Raw genomic sequence first — 14,467 nt, 5'->3', positions numbered from 1 at the left:
AACAAAATCCTCCATTTAGTGTGTCTTGGAGTCTTACTACATGAAGCCTGTTAAGTAAAGGGTTGGGTATTGGGCTTCTAAATAAAGGTTAATGTGCACTTACGGCTGGCTTCCAGGTTCAGCACAGAGATGGAATATCTGCCATCATGCACAAGGACAGTGAAAAGAGCCAGCAATCTGTACACCAAACAGCCAATTGTCTTTTGACCAATACCCTATTTGTATTGATCTTGTTTAATAATGAGCTGAGCACATAGAAACATGTCAGCATGTAAATTATATTATCTAGCATTTCCTAGTTACAGCTAGAGTAACAAATAACTTCAAAACCTGATAGCTCATAAAGCAACAAAAGTTAATTTTTTCCTCATGATTAGTTGTAGCTCTGTTCCCTGTGTCTTTCCATTCTGCATTCTAGATTGAAAGAGTAGCTGTGATCTGGAATATATTCTTGTGACAACGGAGAAGGGCAAAAGTCTGAGCCAACCAATACAATAGCTCTCATAGCTTCTGTTAAAATAAGATGATTGAAAACAACAGATGCTGGTGAGGATGTGAAGAGACAGGAACACTCGTACACTGCTGGTGGGACTGCAAATTAGTGCAACTTTTGTGGAAAAGAATTTGGAGATACCTCAAACAGCTAAAAATAGAAATACCATTCGACCCAGCAATAGCATTATTAGGCATCTACCCAAAAGAGCATAAGACATTCTATTATAAAGACATCTGCACCCGAATGTTTATGGCAGCACAATTCACTATTGCAAGGATGTGGAAACAACCCAAGTGCCTGTAAATTCATGAGTGGATTATTAAAATTTGGTATATGTTTACAATGGAATATTACTGAATTCTAAGAAATGACAGAGAGCTAGCACCGCTTATACTATGCTGGATTAAGCCTAAGCCCATTATCCAAATTAAAGTGACACAAGATTAGGAAAATGGGCTCCATGTGTATCACCATCAAATTGGTACTAACTGATTAACTCTATGATACTCAAATGGGGGTGGTGTTCAGATTCGGGGGTTAGGGGGAGTAGACCCACATCTGAGGGATGTGGTGAGCATTGTGGAGGGCAAGGGCATACCTCTAACCCTTGCTAGGGAGAGGCAAAGATATAAAATGTAACCAAAATGTTAAAAAAGCACAAAACATTTATCAGATGTTGGGCAGGTGGGAGTGGGGAGGAGAGGATGGGTATTTACATACATAGTGCAATGGACACCACATGCAGGATGGACACGGTTGAAGTTCTGAGGGGGGGAGGGGGCAAGGGCAATATACATAACCTTAACATTTGTACCCCCATAATATGCTGAAATAAAAAAAAATAAGATGAATGTTATATTCAATCTTCTTGCCAAAGAATGACCAACCAAGCCCAACTACAGTTAGGGGGCTGAATTGGAAAATATATTTCTCAGAAATGGCAGTAGAATGCAAGTCTTTTGATAATGACCGAGGATTTATTACCATCTTATTGAGATGGGAAGAGCCAATAATGGGGAATAATAGTGTAATCTCCTATAGGCCCTGTGAAAAAATATTACAGTGCACAGGAAGAAAACCCACATCCTGAAGATTTGGGGCAATCTGACTTGTAAAAATTATTTACTAGAAGGAATTCAGAAGAACATTTTGGTGAAATAAAAGAAATATTCTTTATGAAATAGGAGCAGAATAACCATAAGACTGACATTAAGAGACAGTACTGTCAGAATTTAGAGATCATGGCCAAAATCTATATTTTAGACAAAGATTTTAGAAGATTCTGATATAAAACCAGGTGTGGGAAGCAAAGAATATTTCTATAAATCTTTTAGGTAACTTCCAGTTGAATTAAAAACAATATATATTTTTTCTTTTGAATTCACTACAGAAAGTAAAAATAAAAAATTTAATACATATTGAAAAATACAGAAAAAAAAGGAATGGAAATACAGCCATAAAACAATAGAAAATGTAGGCAATACAACCTAGTTTTATCATTAACTGTTGAAAGAAAGGAACTCATATAGTCACTCAAAAAATAAAATTCAAGTATGTGAACTTTAAAGGGAAAGTGTCTCATTTAAAACAAAGTGACAAAGAATATAGGTTACAGTTTTTGGTCTGCTGCAGTTTAGCAGCTTTTTTCCCCTTAGTATCATAAAGTATGGATCTTCTGTCCTATATAGAATGCATAGATGATGTCTTTTAACCTAAGAAAGCACTTATTCCTCATTTATTGGCTATAATAAAATCATTTTAGTTAAACTACATAGAAATAATAGAAAGTAGTCCACCATATTTGTTATATTTTATCTAGAAAAGTAGATTGGGTCATTACTAACCTATTCTAAAATGTTCCTTAAAATTTCACTTCTTTCATGGATTGGGGGCCCTCTTATACCTACTCATTTTCACTTAATTCATACTTTTTATACTTTTCCTGCAGGAAGAATCAGGACTTGCTGCATGGATAGAGTGATAAATTTTCTGTATAGCATCAGCTGCACTAATCCTTTGTGGGGAAGTTCAGGGTCTGTAACAGTGACGTTTGAGTGTAGCTTAAAGGATGGGTACTGATGCTTGTTTCTGTCTGTACCGTGACATTTTCAGAACAATACAATTCTCCTTTTTTTGTTGTTGCCTAATGCAGAGAAGGTACCTTCAAATTATTTTTTCGAGAGAGTATGGGCATCAGATATCATGTAAAATTTTAAAAAATTATTTAATTCCATGTCCAGATCATGCAAGTAATTTTTATCTCTTGTAGTTCAACTGACATATGTATTATTTCATATGACATCATTGGAAATCTCTCCCTTGATGGCCTGTAGGTGCCTAGTAATCGACCTAGAAACATCAAAGTTCTTTGCAGGATCACTTTGGTATTACTTTATTGGGGATGATAATTGGTGGCTTGAGTGTGGTCCTATTTATCTATTGGAAAAAGAAGATTGAGATCTTCTCTGACAAACAGGTAATCGGCAAAACCTATACCTTTAAATCTGTATTTTCTAGATATTGCTTACAAGGAAGCTCAAGCTAAAATTGGAAGGCAGGTCACAATAAGTCTCAATTGGAAGAAAAAAATCCTTTTGCCAGGGAGAGAAGGCTAGGTATTGTCCTTTTTGAGCATAAGGCTAACTTGAAGCAGTTTTGGTATTTGATGTGTACTTTTTGTAACTCAGAAAGCCAAGTACACTAGTTAGCACATCTTTAATGTAGTTGAAGGCATGATTCTGAATAGGTTTAGGAATACAAGGAATTCCAATGTTGTATGTGGGTATCAATAATCAGGAAGCCAAGAGTAAGAAGTGTAGTACTGATTAGTTTCTGTGAAATGAATGTGAACATCAAGCATGTTACACATATTTTTGTATTTGGTGCCAAATATTTTTATAGTTGGAAGTGGAACACAGGACTTGGTACCTTAATATCGTATGCAGTAGTGAATAGAACCAGCTATGGTCCTGTCTAGCAAGTTTCAGTAAAACTTTGGTGAAGATCCAATATCAGGCTGCATATCTGGGCATTGATTATCCATGTTTATTATTAGGGCTTCCTATACTTGTAAAAGGACTGCCTTGACACAATTAATTTATGATTTAAAACATTGAATGAAATATATATACATAAAAGCCTTGTAGTATGGATTGCTACTGGAGACATAGAAGGAAGTCTTATGTACCTACCCCTCAATAATTCATTGGGAAATAGCAGGAGTTCTATTTTTCTGGTGGCTGCATATCTCATTAGAGTTATGAGTATCTGCCTAGTAGAGTCTAATTTTTGTACAAATTCCATATATTTATTATTTTTGGCATTTTTGTGATATTTGTGGTGAAAATATTATTGAATTTGATCTGCTTTAGATACTTCCTTTTAAATTTGTCTTTATTAATGGGCAAGTGTACTTTGAACCTGGACCTTAAATATTTTTATTGACAGCTTCTATGGATAGATAGCTTAATTATCTCAAATATATACATACATATGTTATTTTTTTAATATTTTTTTCATGGAAATAAATTCAATCTTAGTATTTGTGGTTTTCAGGAAGATGGGCAAGCTTCCTTTTTAACATGCTTATCTTCATTGTATGTCTGGCAAATATGGCAGGAATCACAATATGCATACATGAGGCATTTGAGAAAAAAAATTTGGAGTATACCAATAATGCTTTTTTTTTGGCATGACTTTTTTTACTTTTTATGCCAACTCATGTACAAAGTGAGAAGATTTTTTATATTATCTAAGCAGCAAATATACTTATTTTTGTACATTTTGTACATTTGTACATTTTATACTTGGAATACCAAATATACTTGTTTTTAAGAGAATTTTGAAAAATTAAATATTTATTAAAAAATATTTTCCCCAAAGTTGGTGGCTGATCATATACAAGGAAATTTTAGAGTGTGCTGCTGGAGAAGGCTATTCAGCACAAAATGAAGGGTACGAATTTGGAAGTGTAGGTGATACTGCCTTGGCTGGAGCATGAACCACAATAAACATCATACTATGACTTTTGATCAGCAGTGAATTTTATAATACAGCAGAGGAGGTTGTAAATGATGCAAGTCATGACATAGCATTAAAATAATATGCCAATATGATTTTTATTTCAATAGAGGCAAGGATTTCTTGTTTGTATGATTATGTAAAATCATGAACAACTTAAAAGCCTTATAAGGAGTCATAGTATTCATCAGCATTATAGCCAATAACTAGACATTTTTGAAAAGCAATGTTGCATGCTATAGACCAAGCATCAATTTTAGATACTTGGACATACTATTCAGAAGTAAAATGAAACTTTCTGATGGTGTAGCCAGAGAATCTTACAGACGTTATTAACTCATTTACGTTGGAGATGAGAGAAGATTTTCAACTAGGATTTTTGTTAAACAGTTTTGTTTTTCATCAAGTGGTCAGCTTTTTCTATAGCTGGAGTTTGGAATAAAGGGCTTGGTATGAGGCACCAACTGTAATATAATCCAGAGAAGAATATGATTTTATATTTTCTAGGCATTAGAAAGGTACAGTATTTTGATCTTTAGGATAAGTACTGAGGTTTCACCTGTCATAATATTAGACAGAAATCTAATACGGAGTTTGAAAAGGCCTCCCTCACTGTTGCAGCCGTATCTACTGAGTATAAACAAGTTGCTAGGAAACTGTGAGGAATCCTGTAGTGAGCAATTGGGTATTGCTTGTTCTTGTGAATCTGCATTAGTATACCCTAAATAATTCATTACTTCTTAAGGCAAAATAAGGTAAGAGGTTTAATATAATCAGGAAAACTCAATATAGGACTCTGGATAGACTTTGTTTAGGAGAGTAGTAAGCCTTTTCACTTGTCTGGTTCTGTGGTGACAGCTTGCCAGTTATTATGGGCATTAAACTATTGTAACATAACCCAGTTTCCACTGTCAGCCATAACCTTCCATGACTAAGTATGTGGATTTGTCAAACTATTGATCTGAGGGAATTATGGATAGCTTCTACTTAGGAAAATGAAAGGTGTTATTCTTACAGAACTTAATAAAAATTTGGTATTTCCAGTGTATTCTGGGTCAAGTATACTGGAGTATCTGAAATGAAAGGTAAATAAGAATTAGATATTAGACTGGTAAGGACAGTATAGGGGAACAAAACTCTGAAGTATATAGTTGTATATAGGTTGTTTTTTGTTTTTCTCAAGTTTGGTTATATTAGTCAGGATAGGCTATGTGATATCAAATTGATTCTGAAATCTTAGTGGTTTTATACAATAAAGTTTTATGTATTGCTCATGTGACCAAGTATAGTTTGCTCAGGGATCTAAGATTTCAGTTTCCACTCTTATATTTTAGAGTAGCCAGTGTTCTTCATAGGAGGGGAAGAAAGAGACTAGAGAATTATTGCCTGGGCTTTTTACTTTGTAATCCACGAGAGACTTCTGTTATCATTTTGTTGATTTAATCACAAAGGGGTTAAGAAATGTAGTCTTCTGTATACATAAAAAGGAGGAATACATGAGATTTGTTAATACCTAACATTGTCTCTAGCACACTTGGTTTCTTAGCTGGTAAAATGAGTTGGTTGCAGTGGTTCTTAGCCAGAATTATAGTTCTTGGTTGTAAAAGGATGTGAAGATGATTGGGGAGGTGGTGACATAGTGGTATTAATCCTGACTTTAACTCGTAGTATGCCATTTGCCAATATTTGGGCATAGTGAATAAGTCTGTTCCATTAGCATGTTGAGATCAAAAAGTGGGGACTTAGATGGAATAATTTTGGGGGGTCATCTTAGTTTGAGACTTCATTTAAGTCAGTAAGAATGAAATTCCAGTTCCAGTTCTTGGTAAGATAGAGTGAGTACACTTTACCCTGTTTCTTCTATTCAGTGCAAGAATAATACCTTACATGGATAGAATCTATGGAGCGGCTATTACTCTGAAAAGTAAATGTAGCAGGTAGATTGGAGAACAGAAGCAGAATTCACAATACCTTTGAACTAGTGGTAAAGTTCACTATATGTCTTGCCTCTGCAATATCTCCAGCATGAAGTAAATCCTCTGGAAACCTGAAATTGAGCACCAGGGTTCAATGAGAGAGCACTCTGGGAGAAACCCTCTAGTTCTAGTGCAGAAGTTCCTTGTTAATTTTTCTTTTTTGCAGCCTGTTTTCTCATGTTCTCACCCAAATGTAATTTTTCCACCAATGGGAGCCTATAGAAGCCGAAACTCTGAAAGAGGGGTAAACATTCCTTTGATCAGTAGAGCTAAGGCCAGCCCTAAGAAGGTGGGACAAACACCTGTTATTTTTTTGAAATCTGGTGGACCCAGATGTGGCCAGACTTATCGAAGTACATGGAAGAGAAGGGAAACTAAAGCCCTAGTGTTTTGACAAGAGAACTAAAAAGAGCCCTAGAATTGGAAAGTATTATAGATACCACAGAAAGGGGAACATGTGGGAAAGAAACCTTATAATTTTTGTTTTAATAACTCAGCCCTAGCTGTGCATGTATGATCTAATCCAAATTAGAGGTTTAGCCAGTACAACAAGATAAGAAAAAGAAATAATAGGGATTGGAAAGGAAAAAAAAAATAGAACTGTCCCTTTTCCTAGATGACATGATTATCTATATAAAAATCATCAGGCCAGGTGTGGTGGTCCATGCCTCTAATGCTAGAACTTTGGGAAGCCTAGGCAGGAGGATCACTTGTGGTCAGGATTTTGAGGCCAGTCTGGGCAACATAGCAAGACCTCATTTCTACAAAAAATTTAAAAGTTAGCCAGATGTTGTGGTGTGCACTTATAGTCCCAGATACTCGAGAGGCTGAAGTGGGATGGTCACTTGAGCCCAGGAGTTTGAGGCTGCAGTGAGCTATGAGTGTGCCACTGCATTCAAGCCTCGGAGGTAGAGGGAGATCTTGTCTCAAAAAAAAAAGTTATCAAGCAATCGACGTACACATAAATTTTAGCACTAGTAAGTATGTGTCAACAATGTCACAAGATATAAGATTCATACAAAAGTGATTTATATTTCTCTTTATAACAATGCACAATAGAAAACCAAATTGGAAAGTATCATCAATAATAGCTTCAATAAAATTAATTAACATTAAGATATAAATTTCACAAAACATGTATAGGATCTGTGTGCTGAAAACTCCACATTTCTGATGAAAGAAATCAAAGATCTAAAGAAATAGAACACCATTCATGCACTCAACATAGTAAATATGTCATTAAATTGAGATATAGATTTAATACAATACCAATTAAAATCCCAGCTGAATATGTTAATTGGTATAGACAAGATGCTTCTAAAGTTTACAGGGAATTACAAAGTAACTAGGATAGCTGGAACAATTTTGAATAAAGTTGGAGGAATTATACTTACCTGTCTTTAAGACACACTATAAAGTTAATGAAGTTAAAAAGACAGTGTGGCATTAGCAAAATGATAGACACATATATCAGTGGAACAAAAGCATCCAGAAATAGTTCCATACATATATGGACAATTAATTTTTGGCACTCTAATGGAGAAATGATAATCTTATGCCAAAAAATAATGAACATTGACCTTAACCTCATGCTTTATGTAAAAGTTAATTTAAAAAATTAAGTCTAAATATAAAATGTGAAACTGTAAAATTTGTAGAGGAAACGGGGAGGAATTCTGTGTGACTAAGGCTAGACAAAGTCTTCTTAGATATAACAACAAAAGCATGATTCATGAAAGAAAAAAATAGATAAATTTGATTTTAACTTCATCAAAGTTAAAACTTTTGCTCTGTTAAAGATGCAATGAAAAGACATGGTACAGACTGGAGGAAGATGACAACAAATCACTTATTTTGGCAAAGGATTTATATCAAGAATATATAAAGGACTCTCAGCCCTCTGTAAGACAAAAATCCAACAAAAGAGTTGAACAGACACGTCACCAAAGAGAATATAACGATGTCAAAGTAGCTGATGAAAAGATGTCAGCATCAGTAGCCAATAGAGAAATGTATATAAAAAACACTATGAAATACCACTACATACGTAGTAGAATGGCCAAAGTAAAAAATAGCTATGGTGCCAAATACTGGCAGTGATGTGTGGAACAACTGGAACACATTACTGGTGGGATTGCCAAGTGGTACAGCCACTCTCAAATATAGTTTGGCAATTTATTATAAATTTAAACATACACTTGCCATATATTTAGCCTTTCTATTCCTGTGTATTTATTTATGAGGAATGAATGAAAACCATTTGTGTGGATGTTTATAGTAGCCCTATTCACAATTGCTATAGCAATTGCTATACCCGAAATGCCCTTTATAGATGAATAAAGGTTAAGAGAGGAGACTCAGAAGGTTATACACTATGATTCTCTTTATATCACATTCTTAAAAAGTTAAAACTGTAGTGATAGAGAAGAGATAAGTGAAATTACCAGAGATTATGGATGTTGAGAGGGCGTCACTATAAAGCTATAATGGGATAGCACAGTGATATTTTTGGTGTGATGAAACTTGTCTATATTTTGATTGTGGGTTTGTACACATCTGTGTATCTGTTAACATTCTCAAAATGTTATACTAAAAAAAACAAAACAAAGAAATCAATTTTACTGCATGATCATTTAAAAAATAAAATTCACTATAAAATGAATAGAAGATTGCTAGGTTATGTAAAGCATAAGTATCAAATAATTGTTTTAGCATTTTGTGTAGTCAGCTATTTTTATATTTATTTCTGTTAAATACACAAACTTGGCTGAATGTAGGGATGGCACCAGGATAAATGAGTAGACATTTGGCCTTACTGCTGTGGCATGATTTGACCTTGAAGGACATTAGAGTATGCATACATAGTTAAGATCATCCATGTATAAATATAACCTGTCTATTTTTTCTTTCTAATTTAGAATTTCTTAATCCTAAGGTGTTGAGAAGTTACATCATTAAATTTCTAAGGCATTCATGTATCCTTGTTTACTATAGTGGTGACTGCCATTTGTAAAATGTCCAGGAAATTTTCATAAAGGGACTAAGACATTTAGTGCTTTATAAGGGTCGGTATGGAAAAGGTTGGGATTAAACTGGGGAGAAATAGTATAGAAACTATGATATTAGGCTTTTGCATTTGAAAGTTTTAGTAAATATTGAGTATTTTTAGTAAATATGTGAAAGGAATTTATAAGAAGGCTATTTTTGTTCTAAACTTTGTAAATTCTGTTACATACTATAAATGCTAATATATAATACAAGATCATAGATTTAGAATTAATTCCCTTACATGTGCAAACTTTAAATTTTGTTTCCTTCCTAAGACTCATTGACACATTCCAATCTTTATTATTTAGACTTTGATTTTTTTTTTTTTTTTTTTTGCTGTATTTGTCAGAAATAGAATAGGCTGATGAAACAAAATTAAAATCTCTGCCAAGAGAAAAGAATCGTCTGACTTTTAATACAGCCTTTAAAGAATGCTCTTAAATATCCATGACAGTGTTAGCATTTGAATTTATAGGACTGCCTGCCTTTTTATCAGGCTGAAGGAAAAGGTAGAAATTACTGAGGAGAGATTATGGCCAGGGGAAGGCTTAGTGATTTCATGTGCGACTCTGTGTATTCCATCTGTCCTTACATTTTACTGTCTTGCATATCAGCATGTTTCTTAGCTGACTACAGATAAATGTATTTTGCTTACTTTGGCATGTAGATCCACTTGATGTCTGCACTGATGAAAGTGACAGTGTATATGTCAGAATTCATCTTCTACATAGGCAGTGGTCTTCTTTGAGATCACATTTTTATGAGTGCATTGTCTAAAAGTGACTATTAAATGTTCCTGGAGTTAGAAACTTTTGGCTTAGACCTCTCTAAAGTTGAACTGTGAAGGAAGTTAACTCTTCTCACCTATTGAGAGATTGTTTATGTTACTGGAAATTAATTAGCTTGGTTGTGGACTTAAGTCGATTTCATTTATAGTTTTATTTCTACTATGATCATTCTCATCTATGAATAGTTTTACAGTGAGAGAAATAGTATAGAAACTATGATATTAGATATTTTATATAATTTTAATGACCTTCTGAAGGATTTTGATGTATCTCAGTATTACATTAGGCTGCTTAAGAGATGAAATCTTCTGAAAATATTAAAAGATTTTTGCCCCTTACCAATACTTTAAATCTTATCTTGATCTACTTAATTATTTTGCCTGTAGTGTTTCTTAAGAGATTAAAAACATCCTTTTAAAAGGGGGAGGATGTGTTATATATTAAGGGAAATTTTAATTTTTACATAAGTTCCAATCGTCTTAAATAAAAAGGTATTTATTTTAAAAGCCATTCTGGCTGTGGTACTTTGCTTGTTTCAGTACAAAGCAAAATGAATAGCTATTTTCTGTCTTTAAGAGCTGCCTTTGAACTGAACTTAGTTTATATATTTATTCTTAATCATTTCAATGGTAAACTAGATGGCTCTAAATAATAAAAACACCCAGAAGATAATAAAACTTTTTAGATTATATTACATGAGTTATTTATGCTAGTTATTTAAAAAAATTAAATAAAAATGAACAAAATTGAAACGTTATAGTAAAATCAAGGCAAAATCTATATAAATTTTAATGGAATCTAAATGTAGTAATATATTTTCATTAGAAACAAATTAGTTATGTTTATATATAGTTACTAAATATTTTCAGGTTATTTGTGGGCCAAGACTGTGGTGGTATTCTTTAATAATATGGACCGGAAAGCTCTGGAGAGATAATAAATATGCTAAGTTATTAGAGGCATTATTATACTATTTCTTCTATTTTTTTCCCTAAGGTTTTGCCCTTTAATATATGATACTTGAAATAAATATTCTTAATTGAAACTTATTAAGAATTTGAAGATGGTAATTATTTTTAAGAAAAAAACCACAATAGATTATTAGCATCATTTTCCTTAAAAGAAGACAGGATTAAACACCCTTAACCACTTTTGAAGTAGAATTGCTACTTATAGAACATGGTATGTTATAGTACTGTCTATTGAAAAGTTTAGCAATTATATATCATGATGTAATAATCACTATACTTTTTGTCAAGTAAAATATTCCTTTGAAAATCTATTCCTAGATATTGCTATACTTTTCAAGAGAATGTTCTATGTTGTGTATGTTAGTTTTGGCTGACACAGATACTTGTCTTTTGGTTTATCCTACAGTATATATTTAGATCCTCTACCGATGAACTGATGTGTTCTAGACAGGAAGTGGTATGTAGGAGATATAGGAATGGGCTGAAGTATCCTTTATATTTGCCTTTGTATCTAGGGGAGTTGGAAATAGGCAAGAATGGAGAGAAATTTTGTATGGCAGTACACAGAATTTTGCAAGTTTATTGTGAGCCCTGCAGCAATCCGATGCATTTTAGTTACTGGTAAGTTTGTTAAATTATGTTTGAAATTGTACCTCTTCGAAGATGGCCATCTATTTACTATTACGTCCACCATGTCAAATATTCCGTATTTTAAAGATTTTTTTTTAAAAAAGATGTAGTATTGCATTGGGTTTTAGGTATAAATTAAAAATACTTTTGTTAGTGAATGCATTTGACTTTTTAATTGGTGTCATGGTTTATACTGAAGCGAAATTAACATTTCATGGACAGCATAGTTGTGTGTTAAGATGTTGGAATAATAATAAAATTAATATTTCTATTTTTGTAATGGAACTTGACTGGGTTTAGAGGTCCAAGTTAATTTATTAGATGTTTGAGAATGAGTAGTTCTTCTGATATAAAAGAATAAGAAAATCCATGGCATTCTTGTAATTTTATGTGGTTCTACATATGGGGGTGATTTATTGTAAGAAATGCTTTTTTGCCTTTTTTCATAGACCATAGGGACCATTGTGAGGCATTTCTAGTTTTTCTTTTTGGCAGTGCTGAGGTTTAGGAATTCACTTTCTTCCTAAATCACTAACTAAGGTATAGATAAGAATTCCATGAACAGATTAGGAAATTATGTAATCTCTATGCATAGTTTTCTTTATTCTTTTTAAACATCTAGGCAGAAGTGTTAAATGTAACATAGTCCTTAATCAGTTATTTGTGAAGTAGCCTTGACTATTGATTCAATTCATTTAAAATGGACTAGATTGCTTAATAGCTGTTGTTCTTTACAGAAACATTTTAAAAAATCCCAAGGGATTCTGTGGTAGTTGTGTTTTTCTTATAAATCTCTATCTTTGACTTAAGGACAAAGTAAAAGAATATCATTGATTTCTGATATGAGTTTACGTTTTTGTTGTTGTTTAAGGCTATAGGGCCAGTTAATACAATTGAATTTTAATTTCCTGTAATGAAGTACCTTATTTCCAGATACTATATTTTTTCTAGCTGATATAATATAGTTTATTAAACTATAGTTTTTTTATAGTAGTGATAATGATAATTTTGCTATTGGTTCTTGTTATGTGACCATTTCTGATTTGAACAAAAAATAGCCACATTATTAGAGAAATGTGTTATTTATCAATCTTACTGAAACCAGAGAGCTGGAATAGTTAAGAGACTAGAGTAAATTCAGATTCCTTTTGGGCTTTAAAATAATTTTAAAGTTTTCCTCATTATCAAAATTTCTTAATTATTTGTGAGAATGAGTACTTATGCATTTAAAATATATTTAGAAATCTGTGCTTTTACCCTTTCTTATGAATGTAAATAGATATTTCAGAGTATATCTTAAAACATTATAAATAGATGTTTTTTTAATTCTTGGTAAAATCTGGTTTATAGCAATTTATTATAAACTGCATTAAGCACATACAACGAAGGAATATATATTTTCATTATTGGAATACTATATTCATGTATCAGTGCTGCTAATTGAAAATTGTTATATGTAATTTTGTAAAGTAATACATTATCAAGCTTAATGCAATCATTTATTTTTCTTTTGTTTCTTCATTCATTAATTCAACGGACATATTAAGTGCCTAATCTTTGTCTGACATATCTGTGTGTGTTTTTATGTTTTGGGTAGACATTGTATAATTAATTGCCACTTTTTATTTCAATATTACATAAATCATTTCTTTTCTGAGGGCATACTTGGAGATAAGTGACATATTACATATTTCTGGATTTTCTTTTAATAAATAATGTAATTTTGAAAAAGATATAAATAAAAAGTTTATTTAAAAATAGATTTGTTCTTCCAAAACAAATTATTATGTACATACTTAAAATTATCTACAGTAGCCTACTATTCAAAAGAATGTTAGGATAAGGTCTTTATTATGGAAAAGTGTTGTATGTATATTTCTTATATTTACTTGAAGCAGGACATATATGTATGCACAGATAATCTTTGATACTTTATTTTGGAATATTAAAAAACCATATGGTTATGGTTCAATTTATTATATTTAATTTGAAAAGGATAACATTAATTTTCTCATGCTTTGAGGAAATATATTATTGTATAATATAAAGTATAGTAGCCATTGTCAGCAAAATAAAGATTGGATTTGAATATGGTTATTATTTTTGGCATAATAAGTTACTTAAATGGAACACTTTGTTTATAATAAACATTTGATGATTACATAATGAAATTATCTGTACTTTACATGCAGTGCTACTCTTTTGGCATTCCTGGTTGAACTACTTAAAAGTTCAGTAGCCATGCAAGAACAGATGCTGGGTGGAAAAGGCTTTTTAGTCATTGGCTACTTACTTGAAAAGGTAAGTAATGTGTATTGATGGTTTTGTTGTGTAACCTTCATAGTTGGACAACTGACAATCACCAATTATATTTTTTCTGTGGTTTCTCTTTCCATTGTCAGTGTAGGAGTAATATTATTTGCTAATTCACAAACATTTTCATATTATGCACTTGCATATAAATATAGACATGAAATTAAACTGGGGGTTAGAAGTGTAAATAAGAAATTTTGAGTGAAAATAGAAACTAAAGAAAAA

General features: G+C 32.3%; 1 protein-coding gene across 10 annotated transcripts in view; it reads left to right on the top strand.

The window, feature by feature from the left end:
• The window catches only part of NBEA (neurobeachin), a 582,638-nt gene that overhangs the window by 90,106 nt on the left and 478,065 nt on the right, over positions 1-14,467 (top strand). For 9 of the 10 annotated variants that reach the window (XM_076009491.1, XM_076009489.1, XM_076009488.1 and 6 more), the window contains exon 11: positions 14,122-14,230. In XM_076009491.1, coding sequence (XP_075865606.1) covers positions 14,122-14,230 — 109 coding nt within the window. Of the gene's footprint in view, positions 1-11,814; positions 11,921-14,121; positions 14,231-14,467 lie in introns of all 10 variants that reach the window. The other variant, XM_076009493.1, reaches the window with a different exon arrangement.

The sequence above is a fragment of the Microcebus murinus genome, chromosome 13 (genome assembly GCF_040939455.1).
Source record: "Microcebus murinus isolate Inina chromosome 13, M.murinus_Inina_mat1.0, whole genome shotgun sequence".
Lineage (NCBI taxonomy): Eukaryota > Metazoa > Chordata > Mammalia > Primates > Cheirogaleidae > Microcebus > Microcebus murinus.
The sequence above is the reverse complement of the archived record's forward strand: the minus strand, read 5'-3'. Positions and strand labels throughout refer to the sequence as shown.